At 42.3% G+C, this 23,154-nt stretch overlaps 1 protein-coding gene across 3 annotated transcripts; it reads right to left on the bottom strand.

Annotated features, from left to right (window-relative positions):
• Nucleotides 1-1,168: 1,168 nt before the first annotated feature.
• On the bottom strand, nucleotides 1,169-23,146 carry SIAH1 (siah E3 ubiquitin protein ligase 1). Of its 3 annotated transcripts, none has more exons than XM_081015556.1 (2): nucleotides 22,836-23,146; nucleotides 1,169-3,224 (listed from the first exon to the last, which is right to left on the bottom strand). In XM_081015556.1, exon 2 carries the CDS (start codon nucleotides 3,220-3,222, stop codon nucleotides 2,374-2,376), a length of 849 nt encoding a protein of 282 aa, XP_080871682.1. In that variant the 5' UTR covers nucleotides 3,223-3,224; nucleotides 22,836-23,146; the 3' UTR covers nucleotides 1,169-2,373. The 3 variants fall into 3 exon arrangements, with proteins under 3 accessions (XP_080871682.1, XP_080871680.1, XP_080871681.1); XM_081015554.1 differs by lacking the exon at nucleotides 22,836-23,146 and adding an exon at nucleotides 10,019-10,595; XM_081015555.1 differs by lacking the exon at nucleotides 22,836-23,146 and adding an exon at nucleotides 9,495-9,841.
• Nucleotides 23,147-23,154: the final 8 nt, after the last annotated feature.

Raw genomic sequence — 23,154 nt, 5'->3', positions numbered from 1 at the left:
CTGGAGTTCCTGGTTTGAGTATTTTAGGTAGAAGACAGTATTTTTAAGCAAGCTTAATAAGCAACAGGCTGAATGGCACTTACCTTAATGCAGCTGCTCATTTCATACCTGCTTTGAAGTCAAAACTAATTAGTAGCACAGTCAATATCCTGTTAAAGCAAACTGCAATCTATTGAATTCTAGATTACAACTAAATATTTACATATAACATAGCAGTTGGGGGGGGAATGGGCAGGATCAGCCATATTTAAGTACTTTGATAACCAAGGAATTGCATGTGGGAGAGTGACTGGGCTGATTACCAGGACAGAGCGCTTCATTCTTCCTCTACACAAAGTATAGAAATCACTGGGCTGCCAGAGAAAGGAAATCCCAGTGCCACCTCACCTAGCACAGAAAGCTCTACAGCCGTCCTCTGCTAGCCTGTGACAGACTAGTAACTCTCCTGAGCTTAGTTACAAGACTGATTCAGCCACAGCAGACCTGGAGAAGTACCCCTCATACAGTGTATTCAAACCCTCTCTCCTCCCAGTTCCCTAGCTGCATTGTGCTGAAGCATGCCTTGTGGGTCTTGGTGAAATGAGGTTCTTTTTGTGCCTCACATCTGCATTCAGCAGCCTTCTGCTTCCTAGACCCCCTTCCCACCACAGTGCTATTCCAGCTGTTGAAAAGATAGAATATTTCCCATTCTTGCATTGATTCCTGCCTGCTCCTTCTATTAAAGGAATCCTTATAGATTACTTTTAATCTTTCACAAGCACTTCCCTCAGGGTAACTTTTAAGACATGCAGAGTGTTCATCTGTGTAATCCGTACAAAAATTAAGAGAGCCTTGGCACAGATCCCATTGGCAAAACAAAAGTAGACACAAAAGAAATATCACATTGGTTGACATTTCTGGAAAGTAGATGCAGCACTAAGCCCTGCATGTTGAATCCCAGAAATCCCAACCATTAATGTTTCAGAAAAAAGGTCAGGTCAAAGAATGGCTGCTACTACCACCACCACCACTACCACTGGGAACTCCTCTAGGAGCTAGGAACACTATCAGTGTTCCCCTTGTGCAAGAACAGGCAGCATATCCTTGGACAAAGGAACAAGGAATTCTGAGCAATGTTGCATTCAAGTGAGCTTCTATTCCGTTAAGGCAAAAAATTCACTTAAAAGAGTTTTCAGTTTGCCAGGAATTCTTTTAATGACAGAATTTAAAAAAGACCAAAAACAGCTTATTTCAACTGCCTCATTTAAACAAATGGTCTGTAATTTATAGTTACAAATACTGTATAGACAATGCCTTCTTGTACTGCACAACCAATAAATACAAGAATGACTTCAAAATGTCTAAAGGTCTCTAAAGTCATTTGAAAATGTGCCTGACCTTCCACTTTTTTAAATTAGAACATTCTCAAACAAATCTGCAGTTATGCTTGAACTCAAAATACAATGGCATCTACAATTTAAAAGAAGCCGTTTTAGGAATCAGTTCAATGTTGCCCCTTTTTAGACACTGTTATGTTCACAAAAATAGCTGAATGAACAACAGTATCATTGAATGAACTACTGGAAAGAGACTAAGGACTTCAATCCTTTGCAGAGTTACTCAGGTTTAAGTTCCATATAGGTCCACAGGACTTATCTGTACTATATAACCAGTGGCAGGATTGCACCCCCCTAAAAATGATACCAAACATACAGAAGTATACACTTTACCATAAGTAATTATAAGTATCAGAAAATGGACACCTGTAATTAATCTCAAAGGGTCAAAAAAGGAAAAAGGAAAAACCTGAATTACATAAAAGAAAAAAATCATTTATTTAATGAAAAACTAGAAGTTAATAAAAATTAGCAAATACACAGAAAATTTACACAAGAACAGCAGCAATACTATGTAGTGACTTACGCAGTGGGAGGGGAGGAAGAATAGGGGGAAGCAGCGGCCAGAGACTGGACCGCCTTGCATGGCTTGTCAGTCAAAGGAAAAGAATACAAATTAAACACAAAACAGTATCTGTTCCAAACGTACAATCAATCTACAAACAAGTTTAGAATTATTTTACAACACATTTCATTCAATCAGTTCTTAATACAAAAAGATGCCCATTTTGGGTAGAATATATATATATATACACATACACGCATATATATATATTTTCAGTGGTTTACTGCTGACTTATTTTAAATATATTAGTGTTATTACATGCAACTGTTTCCTGTACTTTAACAGCCTTCCTATTAATTTACCTTCATATATGCTAACCTCTCCCTACCAAATTGTTCACATCTGGCAGTCAAAGATGTTTACCTTTGTTCTATGAAACTGAATGCTGTGGGTTGTTTTTAGACACTGGCCTGAAAACGTCAGATCGCGGTTTCAACACATCGAAATCGTCACATTAATGCCTAAATTGCCGTTCTCTGCAAAAAGCTGTGCAATGCTGGTGTCAAAGACTAGACAGTCACTGTTCATGATGGCAGTTGCAATCCCTTCGTGAATTGATCGAGGAGTTGCTTCCCAAGTCAATCGTCGCCTATGACCATTTAGCTCAAGTCGATAAGCAAAATTTTCAGCTTGTTTCCGTGTTCCTATCAGCTGTACAATTGCAAAGAACTGCTGGTGACCATCGTATTTCTCCTGTTTCTCCAATACAAGCATGAAGTGAAAGCCAAAACAAGACTGCATCATAACCCAGTCAACGGCACCAGGAAGATTAATGTCTGTAGCAAGGAAAACTATATCTTCTCCCTGTAGCGTCGTTATTGACTTATGCTGGTGCATGAGATGAGGCATGACAGCATCTAGAGAGCCTTGCCACTTACAAGAAGCACCAGGACATGGGCACGAATAAGGCCTGAATTCACAAAGCTCTTCGTGGTCTGCTTTTTCAGTGTGGGGCAAAGTGATTTCGCAGCCAGAGGAGGCATATTTACAAGGAAACAGTACAGAGTTGGCAACCTTTTCCATAGCCAAGTTACGAATTGAACCCAGTGGGCCTCGGCAGGTCGGACAGCATGTGAGCTTGGGACGACAGTTGCTACAAACAAGATGGCCACTTTGGCACTGCAGAATAGGTGGCAGTACATAGTCAAAACAGACAGGACACTCAAAGAGACTAGCCAAGTCATTGTTGGAAGCGGTGGTGCCAGTCAATGCAGGCACCCTCTGTGATGGTGTGCACTTGGAAGTACCCGTGGGAAGCGCTGTAGCAGTTTGACGACTCATTTCTGTAAGAAAGCAAAACAAAATGAGCACATTTGTAAAGCCCCCTCTTTCAAAAGAAAACAATCAAGCCTATTTTTTTGGGGGGGGGGAGAATCTGACACATTTACTAAATGTAAAAATGGTCTAATCCAGGGTTTCCCAAACTTAGGTCTCCAGCGGTTTCTGGACTACAGGCCATCATCCCTGACTACTGGTCCTGCTAGCTAGGGATGATGGAAGTTGTAGTCCAACAGCTGCTGGAGATCCAAGTTTAGGAAAGCTTGGTCTAATCCAACAGGGCTTGTAGGTCCATCCAGTCCAGCATTTATTTCTCACAGCTTCCAGAAGGGTAACAAGCACAGCATGAAGACAGCAACCCATCCTATATGCCAACTTCCCCAGAAACTTGGTATTTACAGCGATACTGCCTCTGATTATAGAAGCTCCACTTAGCTAGACCAATTCTCCATTAAATTTTCCAATCCTTTTTCAAAGCCATCTAAGAGAATGGATGTTGGGGAGGTTTTGCTAAGACTTCCAGGTATAGGGCAGTATATAAATTCAATTAATAATAATAATAATAATAATACCAACACATGTTACTTGAATTGCAATCAATATATAATATATTGGAATATGTATTTTAACATTTATTGATAATTTGTAACTAAAGAAATGGATGAGATAGTTGTAAAGGAATACTGCTTAATTAGAGCACCTAATAAGGTGGTTTAGGGTAAATGAGTTTTAATCTATTTTTTAACAGCCATCTAAGCCATGGTCAACACCACATCTTGTGGTTGGGAATGCCATACATTAATTTGTTGTGTGAAAAGTGTTTTCTTTTGTCTCCCCTGAAATTAATTTCACCAGGGGACCCAATAAATGCTAAATACTACCACATTTCACAATGTCTGAAAACAGAACCTGATGTGATCTGCATTAAAACATAAAAGCTACCATCAAGTTCATGCTCATGTCTGCGTCTAGGTCTCAGTGGAAGCAGTGGAAGTTAAGTGTGTTTAACTGTGTCTGGGCTACAGCCAAAGTACCAATGAAGTTTAAACAGGGTATTAAAAAGTCTTATATAGCAACTAGTCATATGGCGTTAATAAGTAGTACAGACATTCAGGTGCTGGTTTTGTATGGAGTAACACAGTCTGTTTGAGTAAGTAGTATATCAGAGTTAAAATGCTCCTGAAACTCAAATGCCAAGAGAGCTTCTCTACATGTAGGATACATCAAACCTGTGTTTGTAGCCACACCCTGAACAATGTATAAAAACACAGGACTGCAGTCACAATCCTTCTGTCGTAACAACTGCAAGCAAAACCTGTAAGTGACCAGTAAGCTGGTTTGTTTTACTGCATATATTTACCCCACAAAGAAAAATCCCTGAGGCATGCAACAGTGGGCAACTGCTAATTATCTCAGAGATGAGGTGATTCTTTCCACCATCTCAAAAATCAGACTAATTAGTGTCTACTTAAAAACATAACAGCTTCTCTAGTTAAGTTTTGTGCTATTCAGGAAACCTTATCCTTGATACATTCAAAGTTCTTACTCAATATACTCTGGGCAGCAATTAGCAATTTTGCTTAGCCATTTGCAGCACAGAAATCTCTACCTCACTTAAAGACAAGCAGTAACGTTACAAGGAAAAAGAATGACAAAATTCCTGGTGTATGTATCGACACATACTTTGCATATAGTGTTGTTTTAAAGATAGGAGAGCAACATCTTTTTTAAAAAAAATAAGCAGACTAAAATAGAAACGTTTTGTACTATTCACACTTCAAGCATGGTAATAGCTTACAATTGGTTTTTCACATTAGTCAAAATATTTTCACAAAGTCTCTAACCATCTGGCTACATTTTTTGTGTGTGGTTGCAATGCTATTACATACCTTAGAGACTATAGCTAACCTTAATAGCCTGCTAAAAGGTTCACTGGGAACTGAGCAGCTTATGGTGCATTTTTAGTGAACATAGAACTGCAAGTATTTAAATCAATTAATGGTATGGATCAAGCAATTAAAATATTTTGAATAAAAATATGCCACCAATTAATTGATAGGCAGATTCTTTCAAGAATCTAATCACACTTTGTAGGGAGTAATTCCCATTAACACAGTGGGCCTTACTTCTGTGTACACATGCATATAGGCACACTGAGCTAATTATTTTTGCTTACAAAAACATCATATTGGAACAGACATTTCTTCTATCTCAGACAGTAAGGAATGTCTCTTTCCATATGCTGCCCCCTGTGACACATGTACGCATCTAAAAACAAAATACCATTTCCTTCAGAATAATTTATTTATACACAGGTGTAACCAACAGATTACAATTTATGACCAAACCATTTTAAACCTTTAAATCACCTGACAGCCCACACATGTAGATAATCCAATGTGGGAAGAGTCAAATGTTCATTTCGGCATCCCCATCTTCCCATCTTGTAAGCCTTGCAAGGTAATTACCACTACACATATGCTTAGAAGCTGGGCACCAGAACAGGCAAGCTCAGCTATCTCACACATTTCAATACACCACTGAACAATTCACATTCAACTCTGAATGAACATTTAAACATAAGCACATTGCTTCAGTTTTTACCAAATTAATCTGCAATGCAATAAATATATCCACTGACAAATACCAGGTTGTCCCAACTATCTTACAGGCCCAATCAGAGCCTTCAGTTATCTATGGAACTCATTCCTGGAAAACCGGAGAAATCAACTAGTTTTCCTATGGGCCAACTCTCACAACATTTTAATATGAGTAAAATTACAATATCCAACAAGGACCCAGATACCCTGCTAATACTGACAGACTGTTCCCAGATTGCATGGGTAGGGCTTGGCCTGATCTGGGTAGGGATACACTCTCAGTGAAGGAGGCATGTAGCTCATGGGTATTTCTGGCTCCAGTAACGTAGCTTGAGGCACAAGTGGCCTCAGTGGTGCAAACTATCTACGCCCCTCTCTGGCCAGATAGACTAACTTGTTTTGCATACACTTTGGTAACTTCTAGGTTAAATTAGTGCATGAGTCAGCAAAACTAAGGCCTGGAGGCCGGATCCGGCCCAACTGTCTTCTGGATCTGGCCCATGGACGGTCCTGGAATCGCTGCGTGGATCGGCATGGGGATTCTGATCGTTCGGGCTGCGCCATTCCCTCCCCTCACACACACCATGGAGGCACCTCCTCCCTCCCTCCTCCTGGCTTCTCCCCCCCTCCCTAGAGGAGGAAGGGGGCTGGGCTTTGTTGAGCCGTGGTTGGCTGAACATCATTTTACGCAGCCCCTCTCCGGAGCCAGCCCTTTCGCGGCACTCATCGTCCTGCCACCAGCCCCTGCCGCTTGCAAGGCATAGGTAAGCAGCCACTGGGGCTCATCCAGTGCTGTAGAGAAGGGAGGGGAGAGTCAGTGGGGAGGAGCTTCCCAAAATATAGTCCGGCCCCCCACAAGGTCTGAGGGACAGTGGACCGACTCCCTGCAGAAAAAAATTGCTGACCCCTGGATTAGTGTAATGTGTTGTGTGGTTGAGTTCCCTCGAAAATGATTTGGAAACCACAGCTAGGCAAAATTCAGCTGCCAAATTGCAGGACAGTTTGAGCATAACATCAATTTTGGCACAACTGCACTGGTGGCCAAGTTTAACTCTGGTTTTGACCTATAAAGCCTTAGGCAGTGCAGTACCCCAATACCTCAATGACCACCTCTATACACACGAACTCACCTGGACCCCGCATTCCATCACCGTTCACTATGTGTCCCTCTAAAGGAGATGCAGAGTGAAGATACAAAGAATGGGCCTTTTCAGTGGAGACTCTGCACTTGTAAAATGCTCTCCCCAGGGGGTTATGCCTGGAACTATCACATTGTTTTTATTTGCCCAGGCTTCTGACTCTTAAATTGGAAGGTGGTTGTTGTTTTTAGCCTACTTTTGTGCTCATCCTTTTAGTGGGGTAGGTTGGATATGTCCTTTTTATATATTTTTATGAATGAACATTTTAGGTTCTTGTTTTAGTCATTCTTCTGTTTGGTTTTAATGTTTGTTCTTGTACTGCAAGCTGCGTTGCAAAAAGTGACAAGTATAATCATAATATATATAATCATATATAATTATATAAATATATCATCATAATACTATTTTATGTACAGTTGACTTTTTCTTTTTTTCCATGGTTGATTGTTTTATGTATTCATTGTTGCAACGTATCCTGGGATTTAGGACAAAATGTATGATATTTTGCTTGAAATTATTTGATACATAAAATCAATCAATAAGACAGGAGCCTATAAGATTAACATGGACAACTCATTTTTAAATTTTTTAAAACCCACAACCTCAAAAAATAATCAAAATTTACCCTATGCCAGTTCAGAATGTTGCATCTGGGTGGTCCCTCACAAGAGAACACCAAAAACACCTGTAGTTTATACTGAATATATTAGTACAAAAGGTTTACGAGTTTTTGCTTACAGTTACTCAGAATGTCTCCTCTCTCCTTTTTGGCAGGGTTTGCTAGAAGAGAAGCGGCCTTGTTCTGTGAACACTGAAGTCAACACCATAATGCTCTGACTACTAGGCAAGATCTAACTGAAACTGCTGGTTTTACCAAGTGTACTGTGCAAACTTTACCTCCAATTTAAGTTAATATGAGAATTTGTTTTGACTTGTTATATGTTTCATAAGACATCTGTAAACCCCAAACAAAACTCCAATCGTATGAATTTTGTCACAAAAAAAATTAAAAGCCTGAAAGATTCAAATTATCTCTTTGAGTAGCACCAAATGTACTGCAATTCAATCAATAGAGCCTGTCTCCTTTGTTCTCGAAGAACCAAAGAACTAACAGTTCGGTCATAAAGTATTAGACCTTGATGCACCTTTCTCAATTTCTACTGGGTATACTGTACCTACGTCTGAGTTGTCACTTGTTAAGATCTAAAAGCTTGATTTAAAAAAACACACCCACCCCTTAATGACCCATTTTTTAAACTACAGCTGTGCTCACAAGAATACCTTATCACTGTTTGACAGCCAGAGTTAGCCCATCACAGTGTCCACACTTTACTACAGATAATTTGGTGTTAAATCTGAATTAGTTGTAAGCATCCCTGTGAGACCAGAATTAAAGTGTTGAAGCTACTGACCATCAGTCATGTATTTTCTAAGTACATATGCCTCCTTTGCATTACAAGGGCTTGCATAGTAAACACCACATTTTTGCAGGGTGAAGTAGTGAGCAACCAGAAGAAAATGGAGTAGAGGAGGGAGGGAAAGAACAACATAAACAAAACTGCAACAGAACTGTGTGTACAGATGCTTCTGCAGTGAAATAGTTAATCCTGAAGTCACCAAGGGAACACAACCAGATGTTGGAGGTTGCTGTACTTTTTGATAGCCATCTGAGAGTTTTATTCACCTCTGCTACTCTACTACAATGCACAAGGCTGCTGTTTAAAAAAGTAAAAGAAAAAGTAGTAGTGATAGCTATTTTCATCAGCACCAGCTTGGAACGATAGCCCTCGCTCTTGACAAAGTTCTGGCTGCAGGCTTGGACACTATATTGTGATTCAAGGAAGTAAATAAAACCTATTTTACTTTGTCACCATCTCCTTTATTAACACAGGGCAAATAGTACAAGAGGAAAAAGACATTCAAATTGACTCTCATTATGTCTATTTTTTAAAGCCATGTTAATTGTTCTGCTACAGTAATTCCATAGAATAAAAATTAAAGTGAGCAGTGTTCACACCAACTAATTACAGCTGAAGTTACAACCAAGGTCTTTTTCACCCACATAAACCTTTACACAAATCTTCAGGAACACCACAGATAAATATGAAGTGGACATATATGCAACAGCCTGGGGTGCTTGGGGTAGAAAGTGGATCTCTACACAACAAAGGAAATCCAGGGTAGCCTGTGAGTCACTAAGTATGTTTTGCACACCCCACACACACACACGTGTGGCTAAGTGCTGAATCCTGTCCCACCATCATGGAGCCTGCCAGATCCCGCCCAATTCTGCAACAATCTCTAACATCCATAAATTTTATGTGGCTCTTTGATTGCACCAAAGTTTCATATTGTGTCTTGATACCCGCAATACAAAAATCCATGTCAGAATCAGATTATCACATGAGGAGCCCAACTTCTCACTAGTACACCCCCAAATTCCACTGTGCAAAGTATTTCTACAATGTCTGCTCCAGCTGAAAGGAAAAACTCTATAAAAAGTTCAGGTGCAGGCAAACAAACTAAAATTCCGTACCTTGTTTCCCCAAAATATTTTGATCATGCTGAGTAAACAGACGCATTTGAATGTTGGATCAAAACTTGGTAGGGGTTCAAGAAGGAAAATGCATTCAAATCCAGCCTCCAAATCTGATTTCCTTAACAGGTGCCTTGGTAATGAAAAGAGGGCAAACACCTGCATGAATTATATGATGAGCATTTTTACAGTATGTTTCCCCCCAGTAGTAGTTGGATTTTGAGGGGGAAGGGGAGCTACATTCCAAACGTGTAGTGAATGTAAAGAAAAATAAAACATGGGCAACAAATCTATTTCTGATAACTCTTTAAAAAGATTACAGGATCAACTAGTGTACTCATCAAGTGAAAAGCTAAAGATGTTTAGTATATGCGCTTCGGCAGCACATATACTAAAATTAAAGATGTTTATGATACAGTGCCAAACAAGGAAAATTGACCATTTGCGATATCCCAAGCAACTCCTGGCTTTCACAAATCTCACTGAGGTCCAGCGCCTAACAATGCCAGTGTAAGAAATGCTACCTTTTCTTTTGCTGGTTTTATTTCCTGGCAGGCATGTATCAAGGACTCCTTTCCATGCGTATAAAAAACTGAAGGCGGATTTCCCCGTCATGAGGAGTAGAACAGCTCATTGCGTTTCTCCATAGAAACAAAAACAATCCACAACAGAGGCCCCTCCTGGAAACGCCAAGGCTTAGAGACAGCCGGCGCGAAAACAATACCCAGAAGGGGGCACAAATCCATGCGAGGCAGGCAGCTCCCTGAACAAGGGAAGGGCGTTCCTTTAATGAAAGTTTCCGAAGTAATCCAAAGTGAAAGACGTGCTAGTGTGAAGAAGCTGCAGAAAGTCTCACCAATTAGATCCACTTTGGTTAGGAAGCCTCCTAAGATGGAGACCCGAATTTCGACCCCCACCCAACTCCTTTTCTTGCGCGATCTCCGGAGCCCCCGCGAATCTGAACTGGAAACAACTGCGCCCAAACCCAAGAGGGAGGCGCACGGTCACATCCAAAAGCAGAAGCAGCAACTCCCGAGTTCAGTCCGAAGCCTCGTGTGGCAAAGCTATTGGTCGCCGAAGAAAGCCTGAGCTCACTCTCCGCCAGCTCCTCCTAAAGCCAGTGAGAACGAGGAGGCGGTATCCTGCTTGGGCCCAGGGAGGGAAGGAGGCTGGGCGGGCAGATCTGCCTCACATGATCAGCCGGACTCCGTTTGCAGCCAGCTATCGCAAGCATCCGCCAAGGGAGACTGCTTAGCGCAGCAAAGGTCGCGCCGGGAAAAGAAGGCTTGGTCCTTCCTTCGCTACGAAGGGACGATCCTGGTCACTGCTCGCCCGGAAGACGCTCTCGAGGCCGGAGGCAAACGAGCGCCGGCCCATCCACCCCAGCCCCTCCCTCTCCAGCGATTAAGCTGTCTCCAAAAGCAGCTGACAGAGTTCAATTACTGTCCTTCCTGCACAGCAGGATTAATATGGAGCAAAATTCGAGTGAATGAGTCAAACTTGACAGGCTGGTAGGCAGAGTCAAAACAATGGACTTGAACCATCTAGTAAAACAGTTTACTACGTATCTGATTTGGATCTGCCCCTTTAACTCTTAAGAATGTTGGTAATTTGCACAGCTGATGTTTTGAAACAAAGGAATCTTGACGTCTACCAAATCATACTAGTAGTCTACCTAACTCAATATTGTCTACACACTGCTTGGCAGAACTCTCCAGTTTGATGCAGGAATCTTTCCCAGCCCTACTAAGATGCCAGGAAGTGAACCCTAGGCATTTTGCATGCAAAGCATGTGCTCTATCACTGAACTATGCACCTTCCCATAAAAGGTCTTTATCTACACCCTGAGTATTTTTAAAAAACTGGGATAGCATGAGCAGGAAACTCCACGGAGATTTTACAGATGCCAATAGAGGAATGAGCCTAAACTAAACTGAGAAACTTCTGCTGACAAAATTCCAGTGTCTAGCCTTAACCCAAATTCTGTACCAAGGAAAGGGAGGATAGTGCCTGCAGCCTGGAGACACAGACCATGCAGTCAACAGAGGACAATTACTATGCACAAAATGCCAGGGATAGTACTGACCACAATGCTGCACAGCAATGACACATGGAAGAAACCACTCCAAGCTCAACAGGTTCATCTATATGCCTATACTCCTGCCTAGTTAAACACTTTAAGGAATGTATATGATCAACTAATTAAGTCATAAGAAAATTGGCAAACAGCTAACAAATGTGTTAATTGTCTTGCAAGCTCAAGTGCAGCATGGTGAGGATTTGAGGGGCTAGAAGCACATTTCTGGCTAGCAGGCCACTTCAGGCCTTGTTACAAATTGCTAGAGAGCTCTTTACATAGTTTAAAAAGGGGCTGAGGGCTCCCAGCAACCAGCTAATGATCAGGATAGCCACACTCCCTCTCCTTTTAAGGCAATAAAGCTTTAAGTGCCATTTCCTCCTTGATGCCTCCATACTGCTCACTGTGTCTGCCTAGCTCCCAAATTGTGCTGCCATTTACCGTTCTGATCACCTATTTCGAGAAGCTGGGCAAGATAATGAAGGACTTCTGCGTGTGAAAAATGGCAACTAAAATGATCAGGGGACTGGAGCAACTCATTTACAGTACAAGGAAATTTTATGTTTTGAGATACTGAGCTTCAGGAAAAAAAGTGGGGTGTATGTTAGAGATGTATAAAACGATGCACGGTGTAGATAAAGTGGGCAGAGATGCTTTTCTTCTTTGCTTCTAATGATTAGGACTAGAGGATATATGGTTTTCAAAATTGTGATATATCACTAGCTAAAAATTGTGATATACCAATATATTGTGATGTTGAAATAAGGATGGAACTATGCAAAGGCGAACAGGGTAACGTCCTGGCAACTGCTACTACTTGTTGCAGAGGTGGCCTGCAGGGCCTCAGGAAGCCAGTGGCAGAGGTGGCAGCAGCCTGTGAGGCCATATCATGGCAGTGGGAGGTGGCGACAGAAGTTGTGGTGGCATGCAAGGCCTTGCCGTGGCAACGGGAAGTGGTGGTAGAAGCAGTGGCAGCCTGGCAGCAGTGGTACAATAATCAGGAACTTGCGAGGCCTCATGGCAGTGGGAGGCAGCAGCAGCAATGGAGGCGACTTGCGAGGCCATGTTGTGGCAGCATGATGTGGCAGAAGTTGGGGTTGGCCTGCAAGGCCTCATGGTGCTGATGGGATGTGATGGCAGAAGCAGTCTGTGAGGCCATGTCACTGAGGTGGGAGGTGGCAGCAGAAGCGGCCTGCCTTGGTGAGGCCTTTAAGGCCACTGCTGTTTCTCACCACTGAGAAGCTTTGCAAACCGCCACTTTTGTGCCCCTGACACAAGGCCTCATAAGCTGCCACCGCTACTACTGAATTGCCATGGCAGTGTTGATTCTGTCACCGCCTGACCACCGCCGTCACCTCCCGTTGCTACCACAAGGTCTTGCAGGCTGATGCTTCTGCTGCCACTTCTTGCCGCTGCTTCTGCTGCCACAGCAACATGACCTCACAGGCCTCCTCCTCCTCCTGCTGGGCAAGGCCTCACAGGCTGCTGGTTATTGTGCCACTAGTGCCAGGCTGGCACCACTTCTTCCGCAACAACATGACCTTGCAGGCCGCTGCTGCATCTGCCTCCCGCTGCGACATGGCCTTGCAAGCTGCCACCACATGGCCTTACAGGCTGCTTGTGTTCAAGCAAATGTGAGCAAAAGTCTCCTGCAGGCTTTCCCCACACAAGACAAGGTTTGTTTTTGTTCTTTATTTTGTGTTTTTTATCTCGTATTTTTATGTTGTGAATTGCCTTGAGATCTATGGATGAAGGGCAGTAATACAAATTTTACTACTACTACTACTACTACTACTACTACTAATAATAATAATAATAATAAATGTAAGTCCTTCTGAATTTAATGCAGCTTACTCCCAGATAAGTGGCATTGGGATTGCAGACACAATGTATAATTATATAAATAATTCAATTTAATCTTCTACATCAAAGAGCTCAATAGTTGTCATAATGTTTCTATATTAGGAGTTTTGATTGTCTTGTTCTTTTGGGATAATTTAAAATTGTGACTGTTTGTATATTTTTTCACCTCTTAGGTATTTAAAAAGTGAACCAAGTATGAGGGACAATAAACTGGGCTTTAATCTTGACAAATTGGAAACATGGTTCCTGTGTCCAAGAAATTTGTCAACTGCTTGTTCTAGGCAGAATTGCACACCCCCTGATGGAGGGTTTGGAGGGCTTCTTAATCCAGCTTTGTCACTGGAAGTCTGGGTTGCCTCAAAGGCTAGAAGTGCCTTTAACTAGCTACACCTGGTATTACAGCTATGATCATTCCTGGGCTGGGAGAGCTTGGCCATAGTAGTTCAGGCACTGGTGACTTCAAGATTGGATTACTGCAATGCATTCTTTATGTAGGGCTTCTTATAATTGAAAAAAACAATAGTTACTTTAAAGCACTTAGAGGTTTCATAATATTCAAGTGGTAGATACATTTTGTTAAATAAATAAAATAAAAACAACTACATGTAACTACCTTAACTCTGTATCAAAACACAACCAAGGAAGTTCAAAAAGATGGAACTAGGAAATGCAAGTATCCACTCACTAATACACACTGGCACATTCTCTCATGTGCAGGCTTAAAAAAATTTTTTTTTATTTAACAAAATGAAAATAACACCATGGGTGCAGCCAGGATTTGGGGGGTCAGGACTTTGTTGGGGGGCAGAACTAACATGACTAGACTATTAGTTAAGTATTTCTATTGTTTTACTTGATGGGGGGGCTGCCCCCAGGCTACATCCATGTATACCTACCATTAAATAAAAACAATCTTAAGTGCTTCCCCCCACTCTTAAATGGAAGTTAAGCCAATATTTTAAACCTAGTCCAAATGTATTTGACTTATATATCAACACATTGTAAGTGAAATGGAGAAAATAAGTAAGAAATATTTGCCAAAATAGCAATGATTTCTTTTTAATCCGCCTACTATCCAGAAGTCTGTATAATAATAGATCAAGACAGATCTGACTACAATGGGTATGGATTGTTGCAACTCTTAAATTTTAATGCATGTCTTATTTAAGACTATATATCCTACCAATTTTCCTTTCAAAACACTAACCCAGTAATGAAATGTGTTAATGAACCACTGTAGTTTAGTTATTTTTGTATTACACAAACACAAAAGCCTCAGGAGAGATAATTATGGGTTTTCTTGAACTCCTATCAGTCAGGAAACTTCGCATCAAGTTCCAGTTTTCAGTACATGCATTAGATCAAAAAGGAAAGTTATACATAGGGCAATACTTAGCAGATGGGTTTCAAACCCTTGGTGAGTTAGGTACTTCCCCTGCATGTGAGGACAAGCTCTGGGTGGAGGAGACGAGACGGGGTGGGAAAACAGAGCAATGTAGACACCATTATCCTACCCCAGGGGAAATGACACAACAGTGCCAGGGCAGGACATGCTATTCCTTCTGTGACTTATGTCACAGTAGTGTTGCTGCATTTTCTCTGGATGCAGCAATGCTCTGCCTGCATAGGCTTGGGCAAAGGCAACATTTTCAAGCCCTGCCTATACAAAGTACAAAATAAGCTTGATGCTGTTAGTGAGTTACACCTGCATGGTGGCTATAGCAGTGCTTGCAGGACTACAGCCATTGCAAAGAACCTTCAAACTCCAACAGACTGCTAGCAATTTATAGCACCGAAGTGTCCAACCTTTTCGGAAAGCTTGCTATAAATCATGTTCAGAGTACAAGACAGACTTTTTCTAGTGTACACTGCAATGCCTATTTAGATCCCAAAAGCACTGTTTGATTGGTTATACCACTAGCCTATTGAGCCAAAGGTACATGTAGCTGTACAGATGCAGGCAGAAGTTTGGGCCTAGATACGGTATACAGTCAGGACTGGGGAGGTGGGTGGGGACTCTTTCCTTGCCTATCAGTGGCACACACCTTACAGTGGTACCTCGGGTTACAGACGCCTCAGGTTACAGACTCTGCTAACCCAGAAATAGTACCTCGGGTTAAGAACTTTGCCTCAGGATGAGAACAGAAATCGTGCGGTGGCGGGGCGATGGCAGCGGGAGGCCCCATTAGCTAAAGTGGTGTCTCAGGTTAAGAACAGTTTCAGGTTAAGAACAGACCTCCGGAATGAATTAAGTTCTTAACCCGAGGTACCACTGTATTTGCATCCATCTTGGATAGTATCTAATGGTGGCCATGTGTCCTCTTTTTCCAGGACACGTCCTCTTTTTCATTTTAGTGATCCATAGTTAAAAGTAGAAGTCAGCAAATATGTCCTCTTTTTTGCTCTTCAAAATATTGCAACCCTAGACCTGGGAAACACATCTTCAAAGTGGAGCACCCAATTTTCACCAATCCGTCCTACCCACTTAAGCCCACCCACACCTAGAAAAACTACTGCACCTTTGGAAAAGTATGGAATACGACACAGATGACACCTATCGAAAAAACCATGACTGGATATAACATATCTTTACAATATCAAGCATGATGCAGATTTGACACCAATCATGCTAATCTGCGGTCTCTCACCAACTTCTCCACTGAAGACTGTGGTTGGGTTATTAAAAAATTCTCAAAGGCACCTTAATTAAAAATGTAAAATAGTTATTTCAGTTCTTCATTTAAAGGTATGATGCCTTTTCAGGAATCCCAAGATGAATCTTAAAAGTCTATTCTAGTTCACTTCAAAACTTAAGATGCAATAAGGGCCCCATATTGTTATACAAGTGCATTGGTATTCTAAGTGAACAAAAAAGAAGAAGATTAAACTAGATTTATGAATAAGAGAACCCATTTAAATATTGCATGTATTTTCTGGAATGCTCCTTTCCTAAAATAAATACATTTTCTGTGAAAAGTTCTTGAAATGCAACATGAAATTCTCAGTACTTGGGCCAAGAGTGTTTACATTAATGCTATTAGTCTAATCTAGTGGCTTACATGATGCAAGAAGTATTTACTTCGCCTTGCATCACAGCTAGAATGATAAACAAACTGACTTAACAGATAATAGAGAGCACAGGGACCCAATTCAAAGAGCTAGTTAGGACTTCTGAAGTCCTAAACAGCTTGGGCCCAGCATGAACCACAACCTCTTAAGGTCAACAAGAAACTCTGAATTATGCCATCTATGTATCAAAACCATAAGAGCTAGCAGAAAAGCATTCTCCAAGAGCTTAGAATTCTCCCCACACCTTTCTTTCTTTCTTTCTTTCTTTCTTTCTTTCTTTCTTTCTTTCTTTCTTTCTTTCTATACCACCCTCTCATAAGGTATCAGGACTGTGAATAGTAAAATAAAAGCAATTAAAAGCAGTAAGGTAAAGGGACCCCTGACCATTAGGTCCAGTCATGACCGACTCTGGGTTGCGGCGCTCATCTCGCTTTATTGGCCGAGGGAGCCAATACAGCTTCTGGGTCGTGTGGCCAGCATGACTAAGCCGCTTCTGGCGAACCAGAGCAGCGCACGGAAATGCCGTTTACCTTCCCGCCGGAGCAGTACCTATTTATCTACTTGCACTTTGACGTGCTTTCGAACTGCTAGGTTGGCAGGAGCAGGGACCGAGCAACGGGAGCTCACCCCGTCGCGGGGATTCGAACCGACCTTCTGATCGGCAAGTCCTAGGCTCTGTGGTTTAACCCACAGCGCCACCCGCATCCCTTATATTAAAAGCAGTACAGATCATTAAAATGACTAGCTACTAATAATAATTTTAAAAAATGGATAGATTTCAAGAGACAAGTGAGCCCAAGTGGTTTCTGGTGTTAGACAGATTATGTTCAGTTAAATGCACAGGATTCACAGATTCAACAACTGTAACTTCATTTTTACAGCAGCAAGAAATCATGAAAAACAGTGCTACAATGGTCTGGCAGGCAGCTTTGCTGTTTTTAAAACTTCATTTAAAGGCCACCTTTTCTTCTCCAAGGAGCTCAAGGTGATTATGTTGTTGTCCCCCTCTTCATACAAACCCCACAACAACCCTGTGAGGTACATTAGTCTGAGAGGCATTAAGTGGCCTAAGGTCAGTGAGCCTCATGACTGAGTGGGGATTTGAACCCTGCTCTTCCAGCTCCTGGTCAGATACTCTATCCACTTCACTACAATGACTACAACCTACAATTCCCAGGGCTCTTAAATAATTTGGAGGTGGGGTTGTTGGGTTTTGTTTTTGTGCTTAGAATGCCATTTTATAAGTGCTCACTTCAACAAAAGTTTTCATCCCAACTGTACTTCTTTCAAAGCAAGTTCCATTACTGTGTGCAACTTCCTTCCAGTTATGTTTGTTTAGCACTGTGGAATAAAAGCAGGCAATACACATTCTCATATTAGACCCCCAAGAGCACCAGATTACTTGCTTTTAAAGTTGTGCATACATTTTAACATGGGAAAGCAAATATTTTCAACGACATTTTCAAGCGCTGAAAATTGTGCTCAAATTCAGTCACACAACTATCCCAATATGGCTTATGTATTTGAACTTCTGCGACCACTGTCTATTACATGAATCTATTATTGAAACTATCCGTCGTCAGGTATGATTGTTAACATAAGAAATGAACTTAAGTCAGGACTAAAATCGCTGTATTCTGAGTGCCTGGTTCCTCAGGTACCTAAAAATCAGAAACATTTTTTTTTACCCCTCTGCAAGTAATGCCATGAAACCAAATGCTGCTCATGAAAAAATTGGCAGAGGGACTGGGAAATATTTAATCCCCACTACTGCCTGCATGGTCCCTTGTCCATCTAACATAGTTTGATTGCTCCATTAGGATTTTTCAGGCTTTTCTCATTTTAAGCTACGTGAGCAGAAAATGCGACATACACCAAACAAACAGAAAAAAACAATTAGGAGAAAATATGTAACTTCATGCCATAATCTCCCCAAGAAAAAGCAGGGCTAGTGAGGCAAAATGAATCAAAAGAACTAAAAGGGACTTGCATAAAATAAATATACTTTAAAGTATTTTAAAAGGTAACTATAAGCCTTGAATTGAAAAAGAGCTACTTTAGTAGGGAACCTCTGGCCCATGGGCCAAATCTTTGTCTGTCAGGGATGCAATTTGGCCAGCAAGGCCACTTGCCTCAAACCACATCTACCTATTATCAGATGAGCAGGGTTCAATCCTGTTGGGTGCTACTTCACCAGTGTCTTTCCTGGGTGGCAAAGCAGACCCTTCCCCTCCCAGCAGTGTTAGAAACTCAGATATGTAAGCTAAAAGTCAAATGGCGCCTTAACCGTAGGTTATGGTCACCACAATGGAGTTTCTAGACGCCCTTTTGCAATTAAATAAATATTGCTAAATCAGTGTTTTATAAATGTATAAACACTTAAATAAGCTATTTACAACCTATCTGACAGCACTTTGTTAAGAGCTGAAAGTATATTGGGGTGCAGGGGTGCTTCTCACTGGGGACTAATGGGATAGTGCATTTTCTGCTTGTTGGAAGCATTTATGCCATCTGCACTCACCTATTCTGTTTGCAGTCTCTGAACAATAAATCAAATTATTACAGAAAACACCAGAAATATCCAGTGATCCCAGATAAGTCCTGCCACAGAGTTTTTTTTATCATCACTAGGGGATGTGGGAAACATGTACCACATATTTACTTCTCTCACCTAATATAGCAGTAATCATAGCATCTCTGCATATTGCTCTGAACTACATGAAAGTGTTGATTTGAGTGAAGGCTGTTCGTCACTTTGATGTCAGTTAAATAAAGTTTTGTAACTAACCCTGTAATAGGACCCACATTAAATACAATTTTTTTAGGTTACACTATCCTAACCACCTTATGCTAGGCTAGTTCAATTCTTGATTAGTACAAACAACTAATTTATTGGACTACCAAAAGTTCAGTTTCTCTATAATTTTAGTACAAGAAAAACAGAGGACAGGACTGCAGTTATCTTGCCCTAGGCTTCTGAACTATTTTGTAATCAATGAAAATATTTTATAGCAAATGTGCCAATACTACCACAGGTAACTGCAGTATGGCATTTGGAAGACTTTTTTTTGTTTCTGGCACATTTAATATTTTTACTCACAGCGCCGTTTCACACATGATGACAAATTCCTATTTTCTTAGATAATGATTATTTCAACACAGGAAAGGAACAATATGTCAGTCTTCTTTAAACCCAATTAAGAGATGGGGAAAAATTCAGACACAGAAAAAGAAGCAATTAAAATTGTTGTAATGTATGCAGAGTCCTTATTTGCTTAGTGATCATCCAAACTTATCTATCTTTCTCTAGAACCTTTTTTTATACTAAATTTAAGAAATCCTCAACCCTTTCATCACAATGACCCTCACAAATCCAAGCTGTAATTACAGAGGACTAGTTTAGTTCAGTAACTAAGAGTCAGAGACCCAGGTTCAAATCTGACCTCTGCCATGGAATTAAAAAGTGGCCCTGGGCAAACCACTATCTCATAGCTTCAGACCCATATGGAGATAATAATATTGGGACTATACTATCCTGCAATGTTATATTAAGGATTATCAAATAATGTGCCAGGTGTTTTGAACAGGTGAATTACACTACATGAATGTTTAATATTATTTAGCTATTTCACAAGAAGTCTGCTTATACATAGGTGGTCCAATGCTTTCTGCTTTTCCAACTGTTATTTAACTTCATGAAGCAAGTGATCATGCAAGGTTGATGTCACAATACCAAATCAACTATTCCGTACTCGAAAAAGCAGTGATTTAAAAGTAAGCATACAGGGAGAACATGAAGAACTAGGTCATGGCTCAAACATGTAAAAAACAAACCCACAAACAGCATAGAACCTTGCATTTTTAAAGAGTGTTATTACACAATTGTCCACTTCTGTCATATATGATTAAAGCAAATAATGATTTTATTCTTTATTCTGGAAAATACCATATTTATCTGTATACATCAGGGGTCAGCAAGCTTACCGAACGATGGGCCGGTCCACACTCTGTCTGTCAGATGGGCCGGAGTGTGTGTGCACGCACGCGTGCTCTTCCGGGTCGGAGGAGACCCTGTGCGCACACACTATTTCCAGCGCTCCTCTGACCCGGATGTGCGCCGGAAATAGCGTGTGCACACAGGCACCATCAACCCGGAAGTCGGTCCCCATGCCGCGCCAGTAAGAGCAGGCAGCACCATGGGCCGGATAGACGAGCCCCGTGGGCCGCTACCAGCCCATGGGCCTTAGGTTGCCAACCCCTAGTATACAGCTAGGAAGCCTACACAGGCAATTTTAATGATACATGTATTAAAGATTTTAAAAAAACAACAACATGAAATTGAAAGTGGCAAGATGTGTTATATATTTCCATACTCCTATCTTTACCACTTGCACACAGTTTCTCTAAGGTCACATTGCGCCTAATTTATCAAGTTTCCACAGTTCAAAACCAGTCTTGAACTTCCCCACACTACACAAGAACAGGAACCACTTCTGCAGTAAAAAATGTACACTAAACAGAAACCAGCCTTTCGTATTTTATGTAATGCCTTCACTCTACACAGGTAAAGTAATAACATATCATTATGTACATAAAACAATGCATGGTGATGCATTGTAGAACAAAAAAAGGCGGAGACAAACAAGCAGAAACATATCACAAACTAGGAATTTAAACAGGGAAAATAAGTGTGCAATAAACAGATCAACTGAGATGTAGATACAAGATGAGGAATGTCCCTACCTCTTAAGATCTCTGGTGTAATAAATTGGTAAGGAGAGGTAGGGAGATCAGAAAGTTCAGCAGCAATTACAACTAGGGCTACAATCCTATGCATGCTTAGCTGGGACTAAGTCCTACTGAAAACAATGGGAGTTACTTTGAACACAGTGGATTATGATATTGGGCTGCATCCTAATCACACTTACTGGAGAGTAAGGCATACAGGATATAATGGCAGTTTTAAGTAAACACTTGTACAGCAGATCTTGCATTTTTGTTAGAAAGGAAAGGGGATCAGCATCCCTGCCAATTTTATTTGATGTCAGGAATTGTCCATATAAGGGATGTCAAACATCTGGGGATCAGGGAAGTGGGGGTGGAGAGATGTGATCAGCTCCCAATAAGTTTTGAAAACTAGAAAGAAAGGTAAGAGAGAAAGTGCAGCTTAACCGTCCAGTGTCACACTCATCATTTAATGTTCCAATCCACAATTAACCTGTTTCTCTTTCTTCTTGCTTTCTCCCCACACACCAAAGAACCAGTGTGCTCTACAGACACAACCCAGTAAGTGAAATGTGTATTTCCAAACACCCAAAAATGGGGAACCACCTTCATTGCTTCTTTTGTCCCAAGTACCCCCCCCCCCCGTGCATGCTGCCATCTTGTACGGTGGCAAGTGTGGCTAATATCATTACATCTATCTAGCCACCACGTGCATTCCACCTTAAAGACCGTTACAAATTGCACACAAGTTTTGGGCAGCAAACATCACTGGGCTCACCCTTCCCCCTTTCTCACCCACTACCACTTGTTTCCTTTTGACATCTTGACTGAGGAAGAGTTCTGGGGAACCTGAAAACTTTGCACGTGGCTTTGCACGACCTTTCGGCGTCAGTCCGACTTAGTTATTAGTCCTTATTAGCAACATTAGCAGCAGCAGCAGCAGCAACAGACTGTGGCTGCCTGCCTTCCTCGGGAGCAAGCGCTACATCTGAAGGCAGCGGGGCTTGCTCCCTAACTAGCAACACGACTACACCATGGCTGTCAGACTTCCTCAAGAGTAAGCGCCGGTTCGTGAAAGCTGCAGGGCTTTGCTCCCGAGGAAGCCACGCCGCACGGGCCGCTCCCCCCCCCTCGCACTTCCTCCTCCCCGCCACTGAAGCGGTGACCGTGGAAGACGAGACTGAGGGCTGCGAGGAGGCCGCCGCCGAAGCCACGCTGTTGTTTCTGGTGCCGCCGAGGCCTGCCTCCCCTCCGAATCCAGCACAAAAGGACACCCGAGGCCAAGCAGGCGACGCCGGCCGGCCGGCCGCCCAACCAGCCCCTCTCTTCCACCACAAAGGGAAGAAGGCCGAGGGAGGCGGAGCGGGGCCTGCGCGCGGCGGGGCCTGGGAATCCGACCAAGCCAGTCAGCCCACCCACCCTCCTTCCGAGGAGGCGAGCCGCGGGCCTCCCCTCCTCCGGACTCCCCCCACCCCCTCGCACTCAGGCCAGCCGCCGCCGCCACTTCTCCTCAGACTCCCGTTAGGCCGCGGCGAGGCCTGCTCGGGCCCGGCATGAGGCGGCGGCGGCGGACACCACACATTCCCTCTCACTCTTTGCCTCCTCACCTGTGGGCGCTGGGCTGGGCGGCGAGCCGCGGCCTGGCTCCCACCCCCGGACGGGCCGCGAGAGGACCGTGTGAGGAGGGCGCTATGAGCTGGCGAAGCGAGCACCGGGGGGAGGGGGATGGAGGGAATTAAAAAAAAAAGGGGGTTAAAAGAAGGAGTAAAAGAGGCGGGCGGGCTTATCTCGACGATGGCCGCCAAAACGACACTCACTCACACACGAAAATAAAACGGAGGAAGAACCAGCCTTGGGAGAAAGCGGGGTGGGGGTGGGGGGAGTTAAATAGTCGGCCGGCCGAGTGACCCCCGCGCTCGCTCGCTC

This window comes from Podarcis pityusensis (genome assembly GCF_964106645.2).
Source record: "Podarcis pityusensis genome assembly, chromosome: 8".
Taxonomy (NCBI): Eukaryota; Metazoa; Chordata; class Lepidosauria; order Squamata; family Lacertidae; genus Podarcis; species Podarcis pityusensis.
This window is presented reverse-complemented; position numbering and strand designations above follow the sequence as displayed.